The 19,437-nt window shown below is 33.4% G+C and overlaps 1 protein-coding gene across 4 annotated transcripts in view; it reads left to right on the top strand.

Moving 5' to 3' along the window:
* Window positions 1-19,437, top strand: part of LOC113516035 (uncharacterized) — a 223,195-nt gene that overhangs the window by 164,521 nt on the left and 39,237 nt on the right. For all 4 annotated transcript variants that reach the window (XM_052899169.1, XM_052899170.1, XM_052899168.1 and 1 more), the window contains 2 exons: window positions 15,899-16,107; window positions 17,622-17,794. In XM_052899169.1, the coding sequence (XP_052755129.1) occupies window positions 15,899-16,107; window positions 17,622-17,794 (382 nt within the window). The remainder of the gene's footprint in view (window positions 1-15,898; window positions 16,108-17,621; window positions 17,795-19,437) is intronic.

The raw sequence follows: 19,437 nt of genomic DNA, 5'->3' as shown, positions 1-19,437 counted from the left end.
AAAAGTGTAATTGTAAACAAAAAGCGGTTGGTAAGGATAGGTGGAAATGAATTTCCATTCATCCCTTTCCAGTGGAGATAGGTGGATTAAATTCCACTCTTACCCCCCCCCCCTTCCAGTGGGGAAACATTGGTAGGGACAAGTGGAACTAGCCGAATAATGGGTACTCAGGTACGTAAAGTACTCAAAATACAGATACACAATACTCGAATACAAGATTTCAGTATTTGTAATACTCGAACGAGTACTTCCAGAGAGAGAATGTACAAAAGTCGATTGCTTGGGTACCTCTGTCCCATTCGTGTTTCAACTGTGAAGCAGTTGTGTTTGCATGGCTGTGTTTCGGTTTGAAGGTTGGGATATGGCGTGAATTTACTGGGTACAGAGGAATAACACCTGAATTATTCCTCATTATCATATGAAACATTCCTTAGGAATGGCAACGCATGGGGGATATCATGGGCGAAACAGTATACTCTGTTATGTCCATGATACTGCTCATGTCTATAGGCGACGGTTACCACTTTCCATCAGGTGGGCCGTCAGCTTGTTTGCCATTCTAAGTTTCATAAAAAAAAAAAAAATATTAAAATACTCGAATACAAAAATAGGCTGAATTGGCACATCACTACTTACGAGCAGTAACGTCGGCAGTGAGTTATCGCCCTTACGTAATTTAGCCTTTGGGGCGAACCGTGCCATACATAAATACGCAGGTGAGAGATTATGCCTTTTGTGACTTCTATTGTTCAAACACTTATTCCTATAGACACATGAATCAAAATATTTTAAGTCACTCTATACTTGATATGTACTCTATACGATATCTTCATCATATCGGACGTTAAATGTCCACTGCTGAAGCCTTCCCCAGAAAGGAAAGGTGAGTTTTACTAGTAGTTGCTACGTTTGGCAATCGCAATTAGGCTTTTAGAAATGTTTTAAGAGAGACGTTGCTACCCATCCTAAATAATCCTATTAAATGGTAAACATTTAGTTCTCTTGGTTACCTTTTACGATACCTACGGGAAAGAAAAGGGTAGCCTATTCCTTGCTGGGACTACATGGCTAAAAAAGAACAGTTCTAATTTCATCTGTACTATTGACAACACCAGATCCTGATTACGGTTACAACATGCCAAGTTTGGCAACAACTGGCAAAAGCCCCAAAATAGGAGCGGAGCGGTCAATGTTCAGCAGTTGGCAGTTAACGGCTGATATGATGATAATGATGATTATGATGACTCTTTTTAAGTTTCATAAACATGTGTAAACTCAAATTTAACAATATTAATAAAAGGCACTAATACAAAAATAAACTACCTAAACATAATGACTGTAAACAGCAAACATATAAACCAGAGGGAGACTTTGTACAAAAGTTGATTGATTGGGTACCTCTGTCCCATTCGTGTTTCAACAGTGAAGCAGTTGTGTTTGCATGGCTGTGTTTCGGTTTGAAGGGTGTGATATGGCGTAAATTTACTGGGTACAGAGAAATAACACCTGAGTCCTCAGGAAAGGCAACGCATGGGGGGTATCATGGGCGAAACAGTATACTCTGTTATTTCCATGGTACTACTCATGTCTATAGGCGACGGTTACCACTTTCCATCCAGTGTGCCGTCAGCTTGTTTGCCATTCTAAGTTGTATAAAAAAAAACACTAATATATGTATATCTAAGTGAGAGATTTTTTTTAAATCATTTGATATTATTGTTGTAAAAAACACAATATTTTAGGTATATATATATTTTTTTAATAACAATTAAATCTCAACCCTAACACCCAAGCTGTAACGTTGCCATTGACTTATCAAATTACCATTCTTACCCCATTTCACTTCGAGTCAATCTTGTAACCCTATTTAGGGAATTGTGGTAGTAAATTAATGACTTACTTGGTAATTCCTTATTGACGAAATGAGGTACATATATTAGGAGCTATTTATAGGGAAACATTGCATAGTTAATACTAAACTTTAAATAACAAACTTCATGACGTTTGGTTGAACCATCAAGATGCTAAGATGTGACAGAAACACTCAAATTTATATTACAACATAAATAAAAATTAGATGTCAAATTGCAAGCGCATTACTTTAGAACGACTGTACCTATTTGTCTGATTCTTGTTTAAAACTGTCAGAAGAAGGTTTTTATGGAAGAAACTCATAGAAAAATCCCATGGAAAAGTGAAAAATGTACTCTCGTGCGATGTCGAGGCGGGGAACTAGTTAATAACATTAGTAAGGATCAGGATCACTCAGGAGAGTGTAATACGACAATTTTTTTCATTTGGATTTTCAAAACACCGAGCTATCTACACTAATATTATAAAGAGGAAAGATTTGTATATTTATGTATAAGTTTGTAATGAATAAACTCTAAAACTATTTTGCCGATTTCAAAAATTCTTTCACCATTAGAAAGCTATATTCACCCTGAGTAACATACATAACATATATTTATTGCTAGAAAAGATTAGGAATCCTTACTAAAACTTTAGTAACGTAACTCAACTATTGGTTTAAATTGAAATTATTATATTACTATTGGTGATAGAACAAAAGTATGTTCTACAATATTGAAGAAAATATCAATAACTACAAAAAACTTCGCGATACTATATGCCCAACTATTATCGTTATGTCACAATAACCACTTTTTAAAATGTTGTAAAAATATCCGCCGCCGCTAGTCGTTTAAAAAAGCCAGGTCGTTAATAATTATCTGTAAAGCAATAATTTATATATATATTCTTCTGTGTACCTGAAACCCAATCGCTTTGATAGACTTGTGTCAATATACATTTTCTAGATTGAACCCAGCATTTACTTTGAGTTTCAGGATAAAGTAAAAGGCAGCCAGGCTAAGCCTATCCAGTCAATATGAAGTCTAAAAATGAAACAAGGTTTTTACTGGAAAATATTTTCTGTTACTTTTACGTATCTTTACTTAAAATATCCAGATTGATATTTAAATAATAAACATCCTTTTAAATGAAAATTCTACTGAATAAATGGATATATATATATATATATATATATATATATATATATATATATATATATATATATATATATATATATATATATATATATATATATATATATATATATATATATATATATATATATATATTTCTAAAGAACCGTGGGTAGGAAAACGAGAAAAAAATAAGCTCCTCATTAAGAGTATATATATTCTTTATTGCACTTGTAAATTACAATGTTAATGCATTTATAAATATTGTGAGCAAGGGTGGATCTCTGACAGAGATCTCTTCCAGTCAACCCAATGCAGTTAGAAAACATGTTGCTAGCGGGCAGCTAAAGTGCTACAACTATTAATATTTAGTGTACATAAACAAATATACAGTTAAATAAAATATTAAGATACATAATAAAATATTACATAAATACATATACTATAAATAAATATAATATCTACCTACTTATACAGTGGATGTTAAAATAAATGAATATACTACCTAGAATAGAAATTTAGTTCAATGATTTTAAAGTTTGACAGTTCAATTATAAAAATAAATTGAAATTGAAATGTATTTCGTTATATTTTGTTAAGAGAGGGACTGGCTGAAAACCAACGCTGTGCAGCTGTACCTACACATTGCACTGGGACACTTAGCATCAGCTGAACTAGTTCTTTTACCTAATACGAGACACTTCTTATATATAATATTACTGTATTTTCTATTATAATTATTTGTCTTTCAGCAAATTTTTTTTTATTCTATAAACATTCAAACCAATATAAAGTACTCTGTCATCTTGCTTTTACACCTAAGGCGCCCAAATATTAATCTCTTTTGAGCACAAGACATAATATCCCTGTTGCGTCCATACATTTAGGGAAAACTACAGTTAATTATAGCGGGCCTTCAAAAGATTTTTTCCCTGGAGCTTTTTCCTTTCGGGGCCCCATAATTATCCCTTTCCGCCCAAGGGAATGGCCGCAGTAATTCAAGGGCCCTCCTTTGCCTCTGTAGGGAGTAGATCTTATTATGGACTGCTTAAATAATTTGCGTAATACAGAATGCTATTCGCAATATGATTTTTTTTAATAAATGAATTATTTTGTTTATTTATTTTATCTCCTGGTGCCTTATTACGAGGCATAACGCATCTAGTTATCTAGTTAATATGGGAGGCTCTAATTTATTTCTTTAGTTATTTATTTTTTTGGAAAAGATAAAAACACTTTTAAAAATGTTTCCCTCTGAATATGCTCGTTAAAATGTTCGTTAAAATTAATGAATTTTTATTTCACCCTTTATAAAGGTCTTTAAGATAAAGGACTTATTGGCCATGAAGGCCATAATTTCCCTTTGTATGAGACTCATACATGCCTAACACGTGTGTGTGTGTGGGGAAAGGGATTGTTAATAATGGGGTCAAATAATCCCATTACTAACAATGTACCCTGTCAGGTCGACCTCCACGTGGTTCCCCCTGGAAACCATAGTGCTAAATTCCTGGCGTATTCTTCACGGTGGGCTAACTGACCTGCCTCACCTATCATCCTTCACTGGTACTCCACCAGCGTATACCGTTAGCGCAGGCGGGGTTACCATTCCATCATCAGCCATTAAAATAACACGTGTGTGTATAACAATATGCAGATTTATATGTTCTGTCTTCTGTTATGATGGAAAAAATATACGCTATTGTACTTTGGTGTGCTTGGAATAACTTAGGAACTGATGCTTATTTAAAATTATTTTAAATTATTTAAAAATAATAGAATTTTCATCGTGCCTCCGATTAAACTGTTTAAAATTACTCCTCTCCATCCAAAGGTTACCTGGAAGAGATCGCTTTTAGCGATAGGGTCGCTCATTGTTTTCTCACTGTGATCATTTTATGTAATTGTTTGTATCTATAATAAATTTACTATTGTAACCTTCCGGAGGAAACAATAAAGAGTATTTATCTACGTATCTTATTAATAGGTACGGCGATTTTAATTTAAAAAAATCGTTTTTTTTACAATTTTTTTTCGCAATACTATTAATACCTAAACTGAATTATGGACCTTTTATAGAAAAAATAAAAAAAAAAACGATCTCAATCAACACGAAACACTTTCAGAGGTCCGTGATTCGATAAAATTCATGGACATTCCAAAACTAGATATTGTTGATCACAAATTGGGGTGTAACGAGGATAAAATGGCAAGTTCGAGTGTAACTTCCGAACTGAGGGTTCTGTAGAGGATTTTTTAGCACATTATTGTGATTATTATATGTAATAACCGCCTAAGTTGATATGTGATGCCAACACACCTGCCAACCATGGCAACTACTTGCAAAACTCCCTAATGGGGAAGGCTTATGTCCAACAGTGGATAGTTACCAGAGGGAGACTTTGTATAAAAGTCAATTGTTTGGGTACCTCTGTCCCATTCGTGTTTCTACAATGAAGCAGTTGTGTTTGCATGGTTATGTTTCGGTTTGAAGGGTGGGATATGGCGTGAATTTACAGGGCACAGAGGAATAACACCTGAGTCCTCAGGAATGACAACGCATGGGAGTTACCATGGGCGAAACAGTATACTCTGTTATGTCCATAGTACTGCTCATGTCTATAGGCGACGGTTACCACTTTCCATCAGGTGGGCCGTCAGCTTGTTTGTCATTCTAAGTTGTAACAAAAAAAAATTATGAAACCAGTCTGCAAGTATTTTCTTTCAGAAATAAAAAGAATTTTCCAAAACGGTTAATAACTGACAAAGTGTTACTTATAAAAAAATACAACCGAATTGAGAACTTACTTATTTTTGAAGTCGTTTTAAAAATCTTTATACCTTGTACGCGGAATCCTAAATAAAATATGAAACGCACTCTCCCCGGGGGGTAAAACCGGGAGAATGGGAGTTACATGGTGAAATACAAACACAATTGGTTTGAAAAGAACCACCTGTGGAAGTCAGCGTTTATGTAATAGCCTTAATGTAATGTATTTGATAGAAGACGGTTTTACATCGGGATTGTCGACAATTGTACATTGTATGTAAATTTACATGAATACATAACATTTATACTGTGTCTCCTAAATATCATGATAACATGGCAATATATTTTGAAACTTATTGTTGTGGAGATTGGGATCACAATACATATCGGTAATGGAAATGCAATGATTTTGATGTAAATTCTTGTGTGGACCTAATCCACTATACCAATTTCATTGCAAATTGGTGCTTAAATGCTTTTAATAACGTACTGGCCTGCTGCCAACATCGAAATATTACGGAAATCTATTTCTTGTATAGATAACAATGTCTGCTTTATATTTTAGCATATATTGAGTTGCTATTGTATAGTTATTTAAATCCAAATCTGATGTACTTCCAAATGGAATTGAATTAATCGATATGTTTTATCACGGGTTAAAGGATGTTTAAGTCATTCTGATTGTTAATGAAACTGAACAATTCACGTGCCCCCCCCCCCTGGAAACCATCGAATTTCTGGTGTATTCATTACGATGGGCTAACTGACCTGTTTTTTTTTTTTATTTTCACCGATCACCCCTCACTGGTGCCCCGCCAGTGTATACCGTTAGCGCAGGCGGGGTTACCATTCCATTATCATCCATTAAAAAAATACATATTGGTAATCTCAGATTTAATATTAAATCTTATATTCTTAATAATATTATAAATGTGAAAGTAAGTTTGTTTGTTCGTTTGTCTGTTTGTTGCATCGTAACGTTTTAGTAGCTTGACTAATTACTATGAGATTTGGTTTATACTTTTTATCCCAATTAATAAACATATCTTGGTAAAGAGGACGATGTCGCGGGCAAAAACTAGTTTTATTTACTTATTTACACATACACTTAAACAAACTTTTCATTTAAATAATATCATTAATTAAATACAATCGCTCTTTAAGAAAAATAATATAAATTATACATACATATTACATATAACAAAACAACATAATAATGAAGATTATACAATTATATAAAAAAACATTACTATTTTACTTTAAATTTTGAATAAAAAGATAAACATATAAAAAACAAAATGAATGTAGCAGTGTTTGTGCAAAGAACCTAAAAATCAGCATATGTCGCAGTTTCAAATCTGAAGCTACGGCACTGATTTTCAGTAGGCCCTAAATACGATATAAATTTCAACCTAGTCTTAGTGAGATTAATACAAAAGACGCCAAATTAAAACTATGTATTATAAAATAAGTACTAATTTGTAAATATTTTACTGAGCTAGGAGTTATCTTACTGAAGTCCATATGACTGGATATTTAATTGGACTTATTTAAGTAGAGGTGAAACACGTGTCGTAAAACATGCGTGAACAAAATAGCAGTTGGAGATTGATGGTTAATATGGAGGGTTATGGAACTTACAGTAACAGTAGTGGTCAATTTTCAAGTGTCAGCAGTCACACTCGTACTAAATGAAATTAAACGAAATTAAACAAAATAATTCTAATTAGTATTTTGGTTTGAAGGATTGGATATGGCAGTGAATTTACAGGGTACAAAGGAATAACACCTGAGTCCTCAGGATTGGCAACGCATGGGGGGTATCATGGGCGAAACAGTATACTCTGTTATGTCCATGGTACTACTACTCATGTCTATAGGCGACAGTTATCACTTTCTATAAGGTGGGCCGTCAGTTTGTTTGCCATTCTAAGTTGTATAAAAAAAATCAAATATCCAGTAATCATACACGAAATTACAAAGTAATTTTCTGCAAAACACTTTTATAGTAGAAACCAACCGCACGACGTATCATTTCGATTATGTATTGTTTTCCATTATTGACGCTATATAAGGCGAAATGCCCTCTACCGGTGCAATAACCGCTATTATTACCGATTGCGCTTGGCGAAAGTGAACGTATTGCTACATAACATGTCTATCTGAAGGTTATAGGTCAAGCTTTGTTTTGTCTTTGTATTTCATTATTACTTTTCATTGTTCCACCATCCAAATATTGTGACGTCTTTGTCTAGAACCCAACTACACTTATTGTTATAGAAATTATCTATGTATAGAGTCATATTGTATAATGTAATATTAAAATAAACAAATAAAAATAAAACTGTTAACTGTCCACTGCTAAACATGGGCTCACTCTATTGGAGAGTTTTGTTAACAGTTGCCACACTTAGCAGCCGGGTTCGCAACCGCATTTAGGCTTTGGTAACATCACCAAAGAAATAAGACGCTGCTGCCTATCATTTGATCATTAAGTTCTCTTATTCGCCTTTGACGACATCCACTATGAAGGAAGAGAAATACTTTTTACATAGTAATCTATTTAAATAACACAGTGTATCCATAAGTTATTAATACTTCAAATTTATAAAAAAAAATGTCCCGTACACTTTATTAATTTTAATAAAATAATCACTAAAATTTACCTCTTTACACAACAAGTTGTCTCTTATCGTTGGTTACAAATTTATATGAAAAATTTTTAAGACCCAAGGGTCCGTAAAAAGTTTGCGTGTCACTCATAAAAAAAAAAGTTAACAAAGACCAGAAGAATTACGATCCCGGTTCCCAGAGATTATAATATTTTTATATATATTTTTTATAATTTGTTAAATCTATTTATATTTTCGTAAAGTTTAAAGATAATTTATAACATTTTATTGCAATAATATTGGATATATACATATATATATATATATATATATATATATACCGAGTTCAATAACGTGTACAAATATGTGATTTTTTTTAAATTGATTGAAACTAGACACTACTTTGAAATTCTATTGACATTAAGATGGAATAAACCAAAAATTTTCACCATATACATATTCTATACAGATGATGTAAAAAAAAAAAAACACTGAATTTTTCATATAGGAAATAAGCTCACATGCGTACAAACGGTCACCGTAATACAATTTTGTAATAAAATGGCACACACAAGTCAAACATAAGAGAAAAGACTCTTTCGCTCGTTTATATTGACGATCCTTTGTAACACCTACATTACATTTAGATATAACGAGCTTCGGACGAAATACAATCAGCCCTTTCGTCAAAATAACGCTACTTCAATTCAATATTTCTTCAACATACTTACTTACTTACTTATACAAACGTTATTGAATTATTTGCAAAAGAACTTAAACTTAATATATTTTAATAATTATTAATGAAACAAATAATTTTGATCACCACAATGAAAATGGGCGAAACAGTATACTCTGTTATGTCCATGATAGGACTACAGCTCATGTCTATAGGCGACGGTTACCACTTTCCATCAGGTGGGCCGTCAGCTTGTTTGCCATTCTAAGTTGTATAAAAAAAAATTAACCTCACTATCTTGACTTAATATGGCCATTGCACATTTAATACATTTATTACCATACAAAATAAGTCACAATTTAAACATTATTGTTGTAACATGCAAAAGTATAGATCGAGATAGCAATCCAAAAATATTTATGCCTAGTAGCTAATAAAGATTTATGGAGCGCAAACATGTACTAGACAACAATCCTAACTAATATAAAATTGTTGTTATATCAACAATAATAGTTATTATCAATAAAAAAGAAAGAAAATTTAATGAATTTACTTATTACTTAATAACAGATCATCTACAGATATCAGCTTGAATAAATGGACATTCAGTTGTTTCCGGAACTGAGACAGTATTGAGTGAAAGATCGATACTTCGGTTAGATTCAAGAATTTCGCTGTTTTGGCGGCATATACTGAATAAATTTTGTAATTGTGATAAATGAGTAAGTATATTGGTGAATTTAGCTCTGGATACGATAGAGTTGATACGTGATGAGGTAAAAATAAAAAAAGAAATACCAGTTTAGTCCAAACTACCAAGTGTCACCAAATATTGCTCGCATACGCATTCTAACATATAACATAACAGCACAGGTATTTTGGTCATTTTTAATATTATCGTCAAAAAATCCTTTAAACCCCCGGAAAATCGTAACAAAATCCCAAACACTCACGAGTATTACCTGTTCCTGGTGATGCGTTCATACGCGCAATATTCCGTCGTGTATTCTCTGTTTGCCGAGGGACCTTTGGTGCAATGTCAGCAAGAGATTTAGGGAAATTGACACAGGCGTAGGGGATTTTATTGTGTTATACGAGATATACCTTTTAGGTCGTTTTTGACAAAACTGAAGGTACATGAATTATTTAATATATAGGGTGTTATATTGCGACAATACAGGGTACTAAAATATTGATGTATAAATTTTAACAAAAAGATTCGTATGTTTATATATCTTTACTGATATTATAAACGTGAAAAATTAATTTGTTAACTCCCTGAAAGTTATTGTCGTGATATTTGGTAAAGAAATTATTTTTGGAATTTCTGTCTGCCCTCTTCTTTGTACATAACAATTACAGAAATAGGAAAAGCAATTAAATATAGCACTTCTATATAATGTAACAAAACAAAATGTACACCGAATTTTAAGTTAGACCTTTAGGAATATAACTGTAAAAACCGCGTTAAATTTGATAAAGAAATTTTTGCATGACAGGCAACCAAATAGACAAAATTTCTAAAAATTTTTGTTTCGACATCTGTTAGTCTTATTAAGACTCTCATATTTTTTTAATACCTCCCATGTACAGTCGTCGTCTAGTTATAACTTTATTACATCAGTCAGATTTCAGTCACAGTCGCTCATTATTAAGAATCACGAACAGATCCCGTAACTAGTCGAGCTGTCTCTTTCTAATTACGCGTAAGTTAAATCGGTAGTTATTACATTAAAATAAAAAATATTTACGCTTAATACATTAAGAAATTATATCATCATCATCATATCAGCCTTTAACTGTCCACTGCTGAACACAAGCCTCCCACTTAGAGGGTATTGCCAGTAGTTGCCACGCTTGGCAGGTGGTTAGCAACCGCAGTCAAGCTTCAGAGATGTTTTAAGAGGGACGCTTTTGCTCATCTCGCGCCCTCCCTTAGTCGGTTCTTGCAACACCCACGGTAGAAAAAGGGGTGGCCTATTCTATACCTATGGCATTTTCTATTATATATATAAAAATGTCAAAATAATTTAATTACATTACTCCCTCTTTTTGCACGGTCGTGCAAGAGCTCGGAATTTATGGCATAATAAAAAAAAATATACATACATACATACAGTCATAAATATCAATTCCTTCTAATGATCCGAAATATATATCCGCGAAACTCGTGTCGTATCAAATGAAATATTGTATTCGAAATGTAAGGAAACATTACAATATGTAACGTTTTATTTGCAAATAAATCGAAAAGTACATTATAAAGTGTTCTACTTCTACTCTTTAAACGTAAAGGGTACTTTTCGCAAAGCCCCATTGAGATGGTACTCCCGTTGTATGCTTACTGTAGCGACTTATTCTAACATGTTTGATATATTTACTTTGATGTAGGATATTAATAAATCTGTAAGTAGAATGAACTCATATATATATATATATATATATATATATATATATATATATATATATATATATATATATATATATAATGGACATAAATAATTTAATTACATGATACTCCCCATTTTTCCTAAAGACTCAGGTGTTATTCCTCTGTACCCTGTAAATTCACGCCATTACCCACCCTTCAAACTAATAAAAAAACAACTATACATAAACACATACAGTCATAAATATCAAAGTCTCCTTCGCTTATATTTGATCCGAAATATATATCCTCTACGAAACTTATTAGTGTTTTATCAAATGAAATATTGTATTCGGTATAATGAAAGTGAGAGATTACAATGAGAGCAACGTTTCGTACGAATTCCACTAGAATTAACCATGGTTTCAAGGAGGAACCGCGTGGAGGTCGACCTAATGGGGTATTTGCTAGTAATGAGGCTGTTAAAGATCATTATTAACAATCCCTTTCCCCCACGTTATTAGGGTAACTATTACTACTATCCCAACTTTATATGGATTTTTAGGGTTCCGTACCAATAAAGTACAAAAGAACCTTTATAGATAATGATGAAGTGAAAATATCGACTTTATTCTACTACATGTTTGATATATTTACTTTGATGTGAATCAATATATAAATCTTATTTGCTAACTTAGATATGACCTACCAGTGTACCAAATTTTATACAAATCCTATCAGTAATTTTTGCATGAAAGAGTAACAAATATCCATCCATTGTTACAAACTTATATATATATATATATGTATTGAATATAATAAAACTGTAACTGATCCCTGTCTGTACATAGAAGATATATGAGAAAAACTATTATGGAGGGAGGAGGGGGCTTTATGAACGCAATAGAATACAAAACAATGATTTTTTTGAATTTTTGTCGGTTTGTCTGTACATTTGTACACGCTAATCTCAGACACGGCTTAACCGATTTGAATGCTGTTTTCACTAATGCGTTGCGTTAGTTTTTGTTTTATTTCAATCGGTTAATAAATAAATAAATAAATATATATATATATATATATATATATATATATATATATATATATATATATATATATATATATATATATATATATATATATCAAAGAATCACATTTAAAATGGTATAAAATAACTGATCAATCGAATTGGCTGCAACTTTTTTATTGTACGTATTGATTTTCGAAAATTCTGACTACTCTTGCGAAGCCGGCTCGGATTGCTAGGTCATTTCACTCATAATCGTATTTTCTGATATTGCTCACAAGTTGGGTTACATGTTTATTTTTTTTTTATTTACTTCATTTTCTCGCACTGTATAATTATGTTAAAGTGAATGCTGTGAATACTTATAATAGGGATGTGCATTAATATTGTATTATATTTAATGTTTGTTATACTTATATGTTATAATGCAATATGCTGTTGGTGTACCTTAAATAAATAAACAAATAAAATAATATTAACAGAAATAAAATGACCATTTTCCACGTTATAAAATTAAAAATTACAAAACTCCAGATCAAATAGCATTGATTGATGACACTTAAAATATGTTATATTGATCAGTCACGACGTACGATGATTTTAAACATGGTAATGCGTGTGTAAACTGTGACGCGTATGTCAATTGATCGCCTTTTAAAGCAATGGCAACGACCTAATAGGGCAAAAAGCATACTAGTCTCTAGCCGCGACACCGCGCGTGACTGGGATCGTTAGTTTTTTTTTTTTTTTTTAAATGGGTGATAATGAAATAATAACCCCGCCTGCGCTAACGATATACGCTGGCGGGGCACCAGTGATAGATGACTGATGAAGATGAAAGCAGGTCAGTCAGCCCATACTGACGAATCGACTAGAATTAGCCACGATGGTTTCCAGGGGGAACCACGTGGAGGTCGACATGACAGGGTATATTGCTAGTAATGGGATTATTTAACCCCATTACTAACAATCCCTTTCCCCCCGGGATCGTTGGTTGACCCGAATAAAGTCTATGGCAGATAGCAAACGTATTGTTTGTCTGAAAGTTTGTAAAGTTTCATTAAAATCTGTTGAGCAGTTTCTGAGATGAGCATGAACCCGGGATTACTGGAGGGGAAGGGATTGTTAGTAATGCGGGCTGCCCAGTTCCATTGCTAGCAATATACCCGTATAATATATCAGGTCGATCTCCATAAGATCCTCCTGGAAACCATCCTGTTGATTTTTTTTCTATGCAATTTAGAATGGCAAACAAACTGACGGCCCACCTGATGGAAAGTTGATTGGCAACCGCAGTCAGACTTTAGAGATGTTTTAGAGGGACGCTGCTGCCCATTCCTCTGCCCTCTCTTAGTCGCCTCTTACGACACCCACGGGAGAGAAAGGGTTGGTTTATGCTATGCCGAGATCACACGACTTTTATTGTACACAATAATAATACATATAGAAACCTGTCAATTGAAAGCAAACGTTCAAAGGCGGGCGTAACTCTGAAAGAGTTCTCTCCCAGTCAACTCACAGTAAGGAACAACAATATTAGCAGGTGGAAAGGAAGGGGTGGCCCGAACACACACGGCGAGTAAGGAATAATGTAGCATTCTAATGATGTAGGAATTTTCGAAATCGGTTGAGTAATTTTTGAGTTAATTCATTACAAACATACGAAAATACAAATATTTCCTTATACTACTACAATATAAATAATGTTAGTGTTAAGATTAATGCATATTAAAAAAAAGATATTAAATGAGAAAGAAAAACATCTCGAAATACTATTATTCTAATATGAATACAATAAATAAATATAATTACTAAACTAAACGATCATACCACATACAAACACAAATTGAAGTGTCCCCCATACTGGTTTTAAATTTATTTTTTCTCTATTTTTCGTTGCCGTTCGCACGTATATTTCACCTTTTCATATTGTCCCGTATCATAATCTTGATTAATTTATTGTCTACATCTGCATTGCATGCAATAATTGCAAAACTCCAGCCTATTTCTCAAAATAATACTAATTCTCGTTTTACTTTTGTTACAAAACTAGCAAGTTCACATGTATGTTAATTCGTTTTTAACAACGCACAATGGCGGGAACGATCACAAAGGTTCTAAATACAAATTAGATTCCAAATTCAAACATTCACTGATTAGATTCGAACACAGCCGAGTCACGTCGCACCAATTAGAAAACGGTTCCGAATTAATTTGAAAATGGAACACTCGATTTTGATGTAGTGGAATCTGTCATGTGCCTTTTGTGATAGCAAACAATTGATTTTCAAACTTACATTCCATTCATGAGAGTTCAAATTCAATTATCTCCCGTTTCATTGAAGCTCATGAGATAATAGGTGAAATACGGAATGTCATTCACAGTTCACTGTTCTATTGTAATTTCGATTTTATTCCAATAGACATAGAACCAATTATGGCTTGTCGCTGTGCTCTTGTAATTAGTAAATGTATTCTACTCGGGCCTCAGAGATCGCGTCTTGTTCCTTGTAATTATGAAAAGCCATTAACTGTACCACCCTTTTTTATTATTCCACTTAATTTTATGCGCTGTTTTGCTCAAACGAATGACTCTAAATCTTAGATAGTCTTTGAAGATCCAGCTAAATGCCTCTATGTGTTTTCACTGACGTTTTTACTTTGTTCCAATCCATTTAACGTTTTATGCAAAATTTATAGTTTATGAGCTTCTTTCTTTCAAGTCACAAATTCCGGATTTTTAAGATTAAAAATCTTAAAATATTCAATTTGGCATTACTCTTACATTGGTATTATTAGTATATTATCTAATATTAAGTATAAAACTGAAAGTTTTTCAAAATGCTTGGATGTTTAGGAGTTTGGATGCTTAAATATTTGTTACTCAAATATGAATAACGACTTAACAGATTTGAATAAAATTCGATGCTTTAAAATACTGCTGTGGAATAGTTTTATGTATTAATTTGATTTAAAGATTTAAATAAAATCCATGTCGTCCCGACCAGATAATAATTAGATGCGGTACTGATCATATTAAATCCTAGCAAATTTATTTCTCCGACTTTCAGTATTAGTTCTCTATTTTTTTTTAAATCTGTTTATTTTCACCATAAAAATCAAAATGACAAACATACCAAATAGCACATAGATTTGCTTGTTTACATACACGTAACAATTTTGCATATGCTCCAATCACGTTTCTACTGCTTTAACAGTTGTACTTTGTTTTATCCCATCTTTCTTTCATCAACATTGGCTATGTTTCTGTTTGAAGGATGAAATATAGCTATAATATTTTTGGATGATAGTGATCATACCATAAATACCACAAAGTATATAATATTACACATCGTGCTTTTTGTATCTATAGATGACGTTTACCACAATCTATCAGATGGCCTATGTTGCATCAAATAAAACTTGTCCTAACAATATCGTTATTTTGTCCACAGATTGCGTCCACATTCAACTCTACAAGGACCTGAAGGAGAGACAGAAGAATGGGCAGACGAAGGCGTCGCTCTCGTTACAGCAATACTTGGGCTTCGAGTCGGGGTTCACACTTGACAAGGAATCGAACACGCTCGCCTTACTGTGCGAAGATGTCATTCCAGTTTTAGCGTTTGATACTAGAGAAATTTTGATACAATGGAAAGTTAAGGTGAGTGGCAATTTGCCTAGTTAAAAGGTCGCTTATTATTTTTCTGTTACGCCTTAACCTTACACAATTCCTCTCCACTTTAAGGTTGCTTGGAAGAGACCGATTAGCGATAACGCCACCCACTGTTGCCTCTTTATCTTGCTTTTATGTAAATAATTTATAATTTTTTTTTTTATAATCTGTATATTTAAACGATAAAGAGTTTTCATTCATTAATTGCTAAAATTGCAATATACCAAAATATAATATGTTTATTTAATACTAGCTTTTTGCCCTCTACTTTGTACGCATGGATTTCATAAGTAAAAAAACTCATGACACAAACCACTTCTAGATGGCATAATCTAGATATATTATACACCAGATTTTTAACTGGACCTTCAGGAACTCAACTGTAGCTGTAATAATAGTATTTGCATGATTCTGGAACAAATATACAAACAAACAGACAGTATGTCAAATGAAGAAGCCTTTAAAATTATGTTATCGTATCTATAGATACCAGCAATACCACATTGCTTGCATTTTACCATCCTATAAAAAGCTTTTATTAAACTGGCAAACAAGCTGACGGGTCACCTGATGGAAAGTGGTAACCATCACCTGTAGACATGAGCAATACCATGGACCAACAGAGTATACTGTTTCGCCCATGATGCCCCCCATGCGTTGTCATTCCTGAGGACTCATGTGTTATTCCTCTGTACCCTGTAAATTAACTGCCATATCCCACCCTTCAAACCGAAATACAGCCATGCAAACACAATTGCTTCACGGTAGGAACACGAATGGGACAGAGGTGCCTAAGCAAACGACTTTTGTACAGTCTCCCTCTGGTAAAAATCGTCTGATTTTTTATTTAAGAATCTCATGTGATTGTAATCCCATGTGAAAACCTCGGCGAGGATTTCCTAAGCCTGATCATCTGTGAGGGAGTTCCTCTGAAATCTGTGCATTTAAATATTTTAAATTTAATGTGTCTATCAAACATCATTTCATTTAAAAGTTTATTCAGTATTATATATATATATATATATATATATATATCATATATGTATTACTTAACAAAATCTTAGATCCAAGACGTTGAAACATAAGGAAAAACCGGAATTTATTATAATGGTTGTCATTATCTCAGTACTGGGCCCACATCTCACCCTGAGGGACCCTTAATTTTAAACGAGGTGGGACATAACGGGATTTGATGCTCGAAAACTGGAGTTACTCGACTTTAGAGGAACTTCCCTTGTGGAAGTAAAGTAATCTAATCACGATACTAATATTACCCTGTCTAAATATAGTTGCAGTAAAACAAAGCATCACTTTACATTATTAAATTTAGTTGTATAATAGTATATGTTCACGCTAGGGCCTAAATAAGGTACGTAAAATGAATCGAGTGTCAGTGCAGACACTGCTCCTTATCTCGTTTTATTAGGGTCCAAGTACAGTCGTAACTTAAACATTATGCATTTTTTTTTAAACAATTTTACTCATATTTAATTATCCCTCAGGTGCAATACAACCTCGGGAGTAGCAAAGAGTTCGCAGCAGTCATTATATCATCTCCCACATCAGCGAACATCCGCCCGGGGCCTGTGAGACTCCACGCGTGCGGCCCAAGATTGGCATTGTGTGCTTCTCGCCCCCCTGAGGTGCTAGCGCTTTGGGACGTCAAACTCTTGAGGTAAGATGACCTTCCATATCAAACTCGCACAATTTAAGATTTTCGTCGACCAAGAAAGAGGATAAACAGAAATGTTTGCCTTTATCATGTCAGCCGTTAGCTTTCCACTGCTGAACATAAGTCTTCTCCATAAGAGGAGTTTTCGCAGCAGTTGCCACGTTTGGCAGGCAGATTGAAAACCAAAATTAAGTTTTTAGTGATGTTTTAAAAAGGACACTGCTGGCAATCCTTCTATCATTAAGTTCCCTTGCCTTTAATTTATACCCAAATATCAACCGTTACGTCGTGACCTTAACTCATTCAAAAGGTTTGAAACATCGGCAAGATTGAATAAATCATTAATGCCGAATTCAAACTACATATAATTCTGCTCTCGTTCCTTTCCGGGTCCGATGTCGGTCTAGTAAAATATCATGACGTTATAAACAATGTATGTACACATACATTATGTATTCACACTACAGCCCAATATGGTGCCATCTCTCGAAGTGTTTCTACTTGCCACTGATAAGGCTGGTAACTGACCGAGATCAGATCGAGAATAAACTAAAACTGGAATTTTAAATCTGACTTTACAAGACTGATATCGAATCGAGAATGAATCGAGATTGACAATAAAGATTTACACTATAAAGTGTAAATCCATCCTAATCGTAATGTAAATCTAGCCTAAAATAATTAAAAAAATCTTCTGTAATTTTTATCATAATATCATTTAATAATATAATTGTTTTTATTTCATATAGACAAGAAAAATATGGGTTACATATATCAATCATATTAAATTAGCATTTAGTATATATTAAAAAAAATACTTTTTGAAATGTAAATGTAGTCCTAACTCCTAAACCTATATAAACCTTAAGTTTAGAGTAACTTTCTCCATCAAGATATCCTGTTACCCTTAAATTTCGATGCGAACATGGCGCCGAAATATCATCTATTTATCGAAATCCTGCCGTTGCATGGAAAACAAATACTCCCACATCTTCAAATATTTGTATTCGGCGATCTGAGCGTAAAGTCTCCAAATCAAACACGTATTGTAATGCCAACATAATGAATCGCATTATCTTGGATCGTCACATCACGACAAAGTTCCGACTTCTTAGACCTGATTACCGAAGCAGTAACACGAAACAATTACGGGCATGTTTCTTTTGTAACAAAAGGAAACAATAGAAACCTAAATCTAAACATCTTAATCCAGTTAAGAACTAACAGGCAATAAATGTTTGTACATGGTAATATGAAAATCTGTAGGTATGTTTTTGATTGGCAACTAAATCCGGAAATTTTAGAAGAAATCAAAATTTTTTTATACAACTTAGAAGGACAAACAAGCTGACGGCCCACCTGGTGGAAAATGGTAACCGTCGCCTATAGACATGAGCAGTACCATGGACATAACAGAGTATACTGTTTCGTTCATGATACCCCCCATGCGTTGTCATTCCTGAGTACACAAATGTTATTCCTCTGTACCAAATAACCCCTTCAAACCGAAACACAGCCATGCAAACACAACTCCTTCACGGTTGAAATACAAATGCGAGAGAGGTACCCAAGCAAACGACTTTTGTACAAAAAATAAAATAAATAGGCCCGAAATTTTAGAAAAAAATAAATATAAAATGGAAGAA

The sequence above is a fragment of the Galleria mellonella genome, unplaced genomic scaffold, assembly GCF_026898425.1.
Source record: "Galleria mellonella isolate WM207_F2 unplaced genomic scaffold, CSIRO_AGI_GalMel_v1 utg56, whole genome shotgun sequence".
NCBI lineage: Eukaryota > Metazoa > Arthropoda > Insecta > Lepidoptera > Pyralidae > Galleria > Galleria mellonella.
The sequence above is the reverse complement of the archived record's forward strand: the minus strand, read 5'-3'. Positions and strand labels throughout refer to the sequence as shown.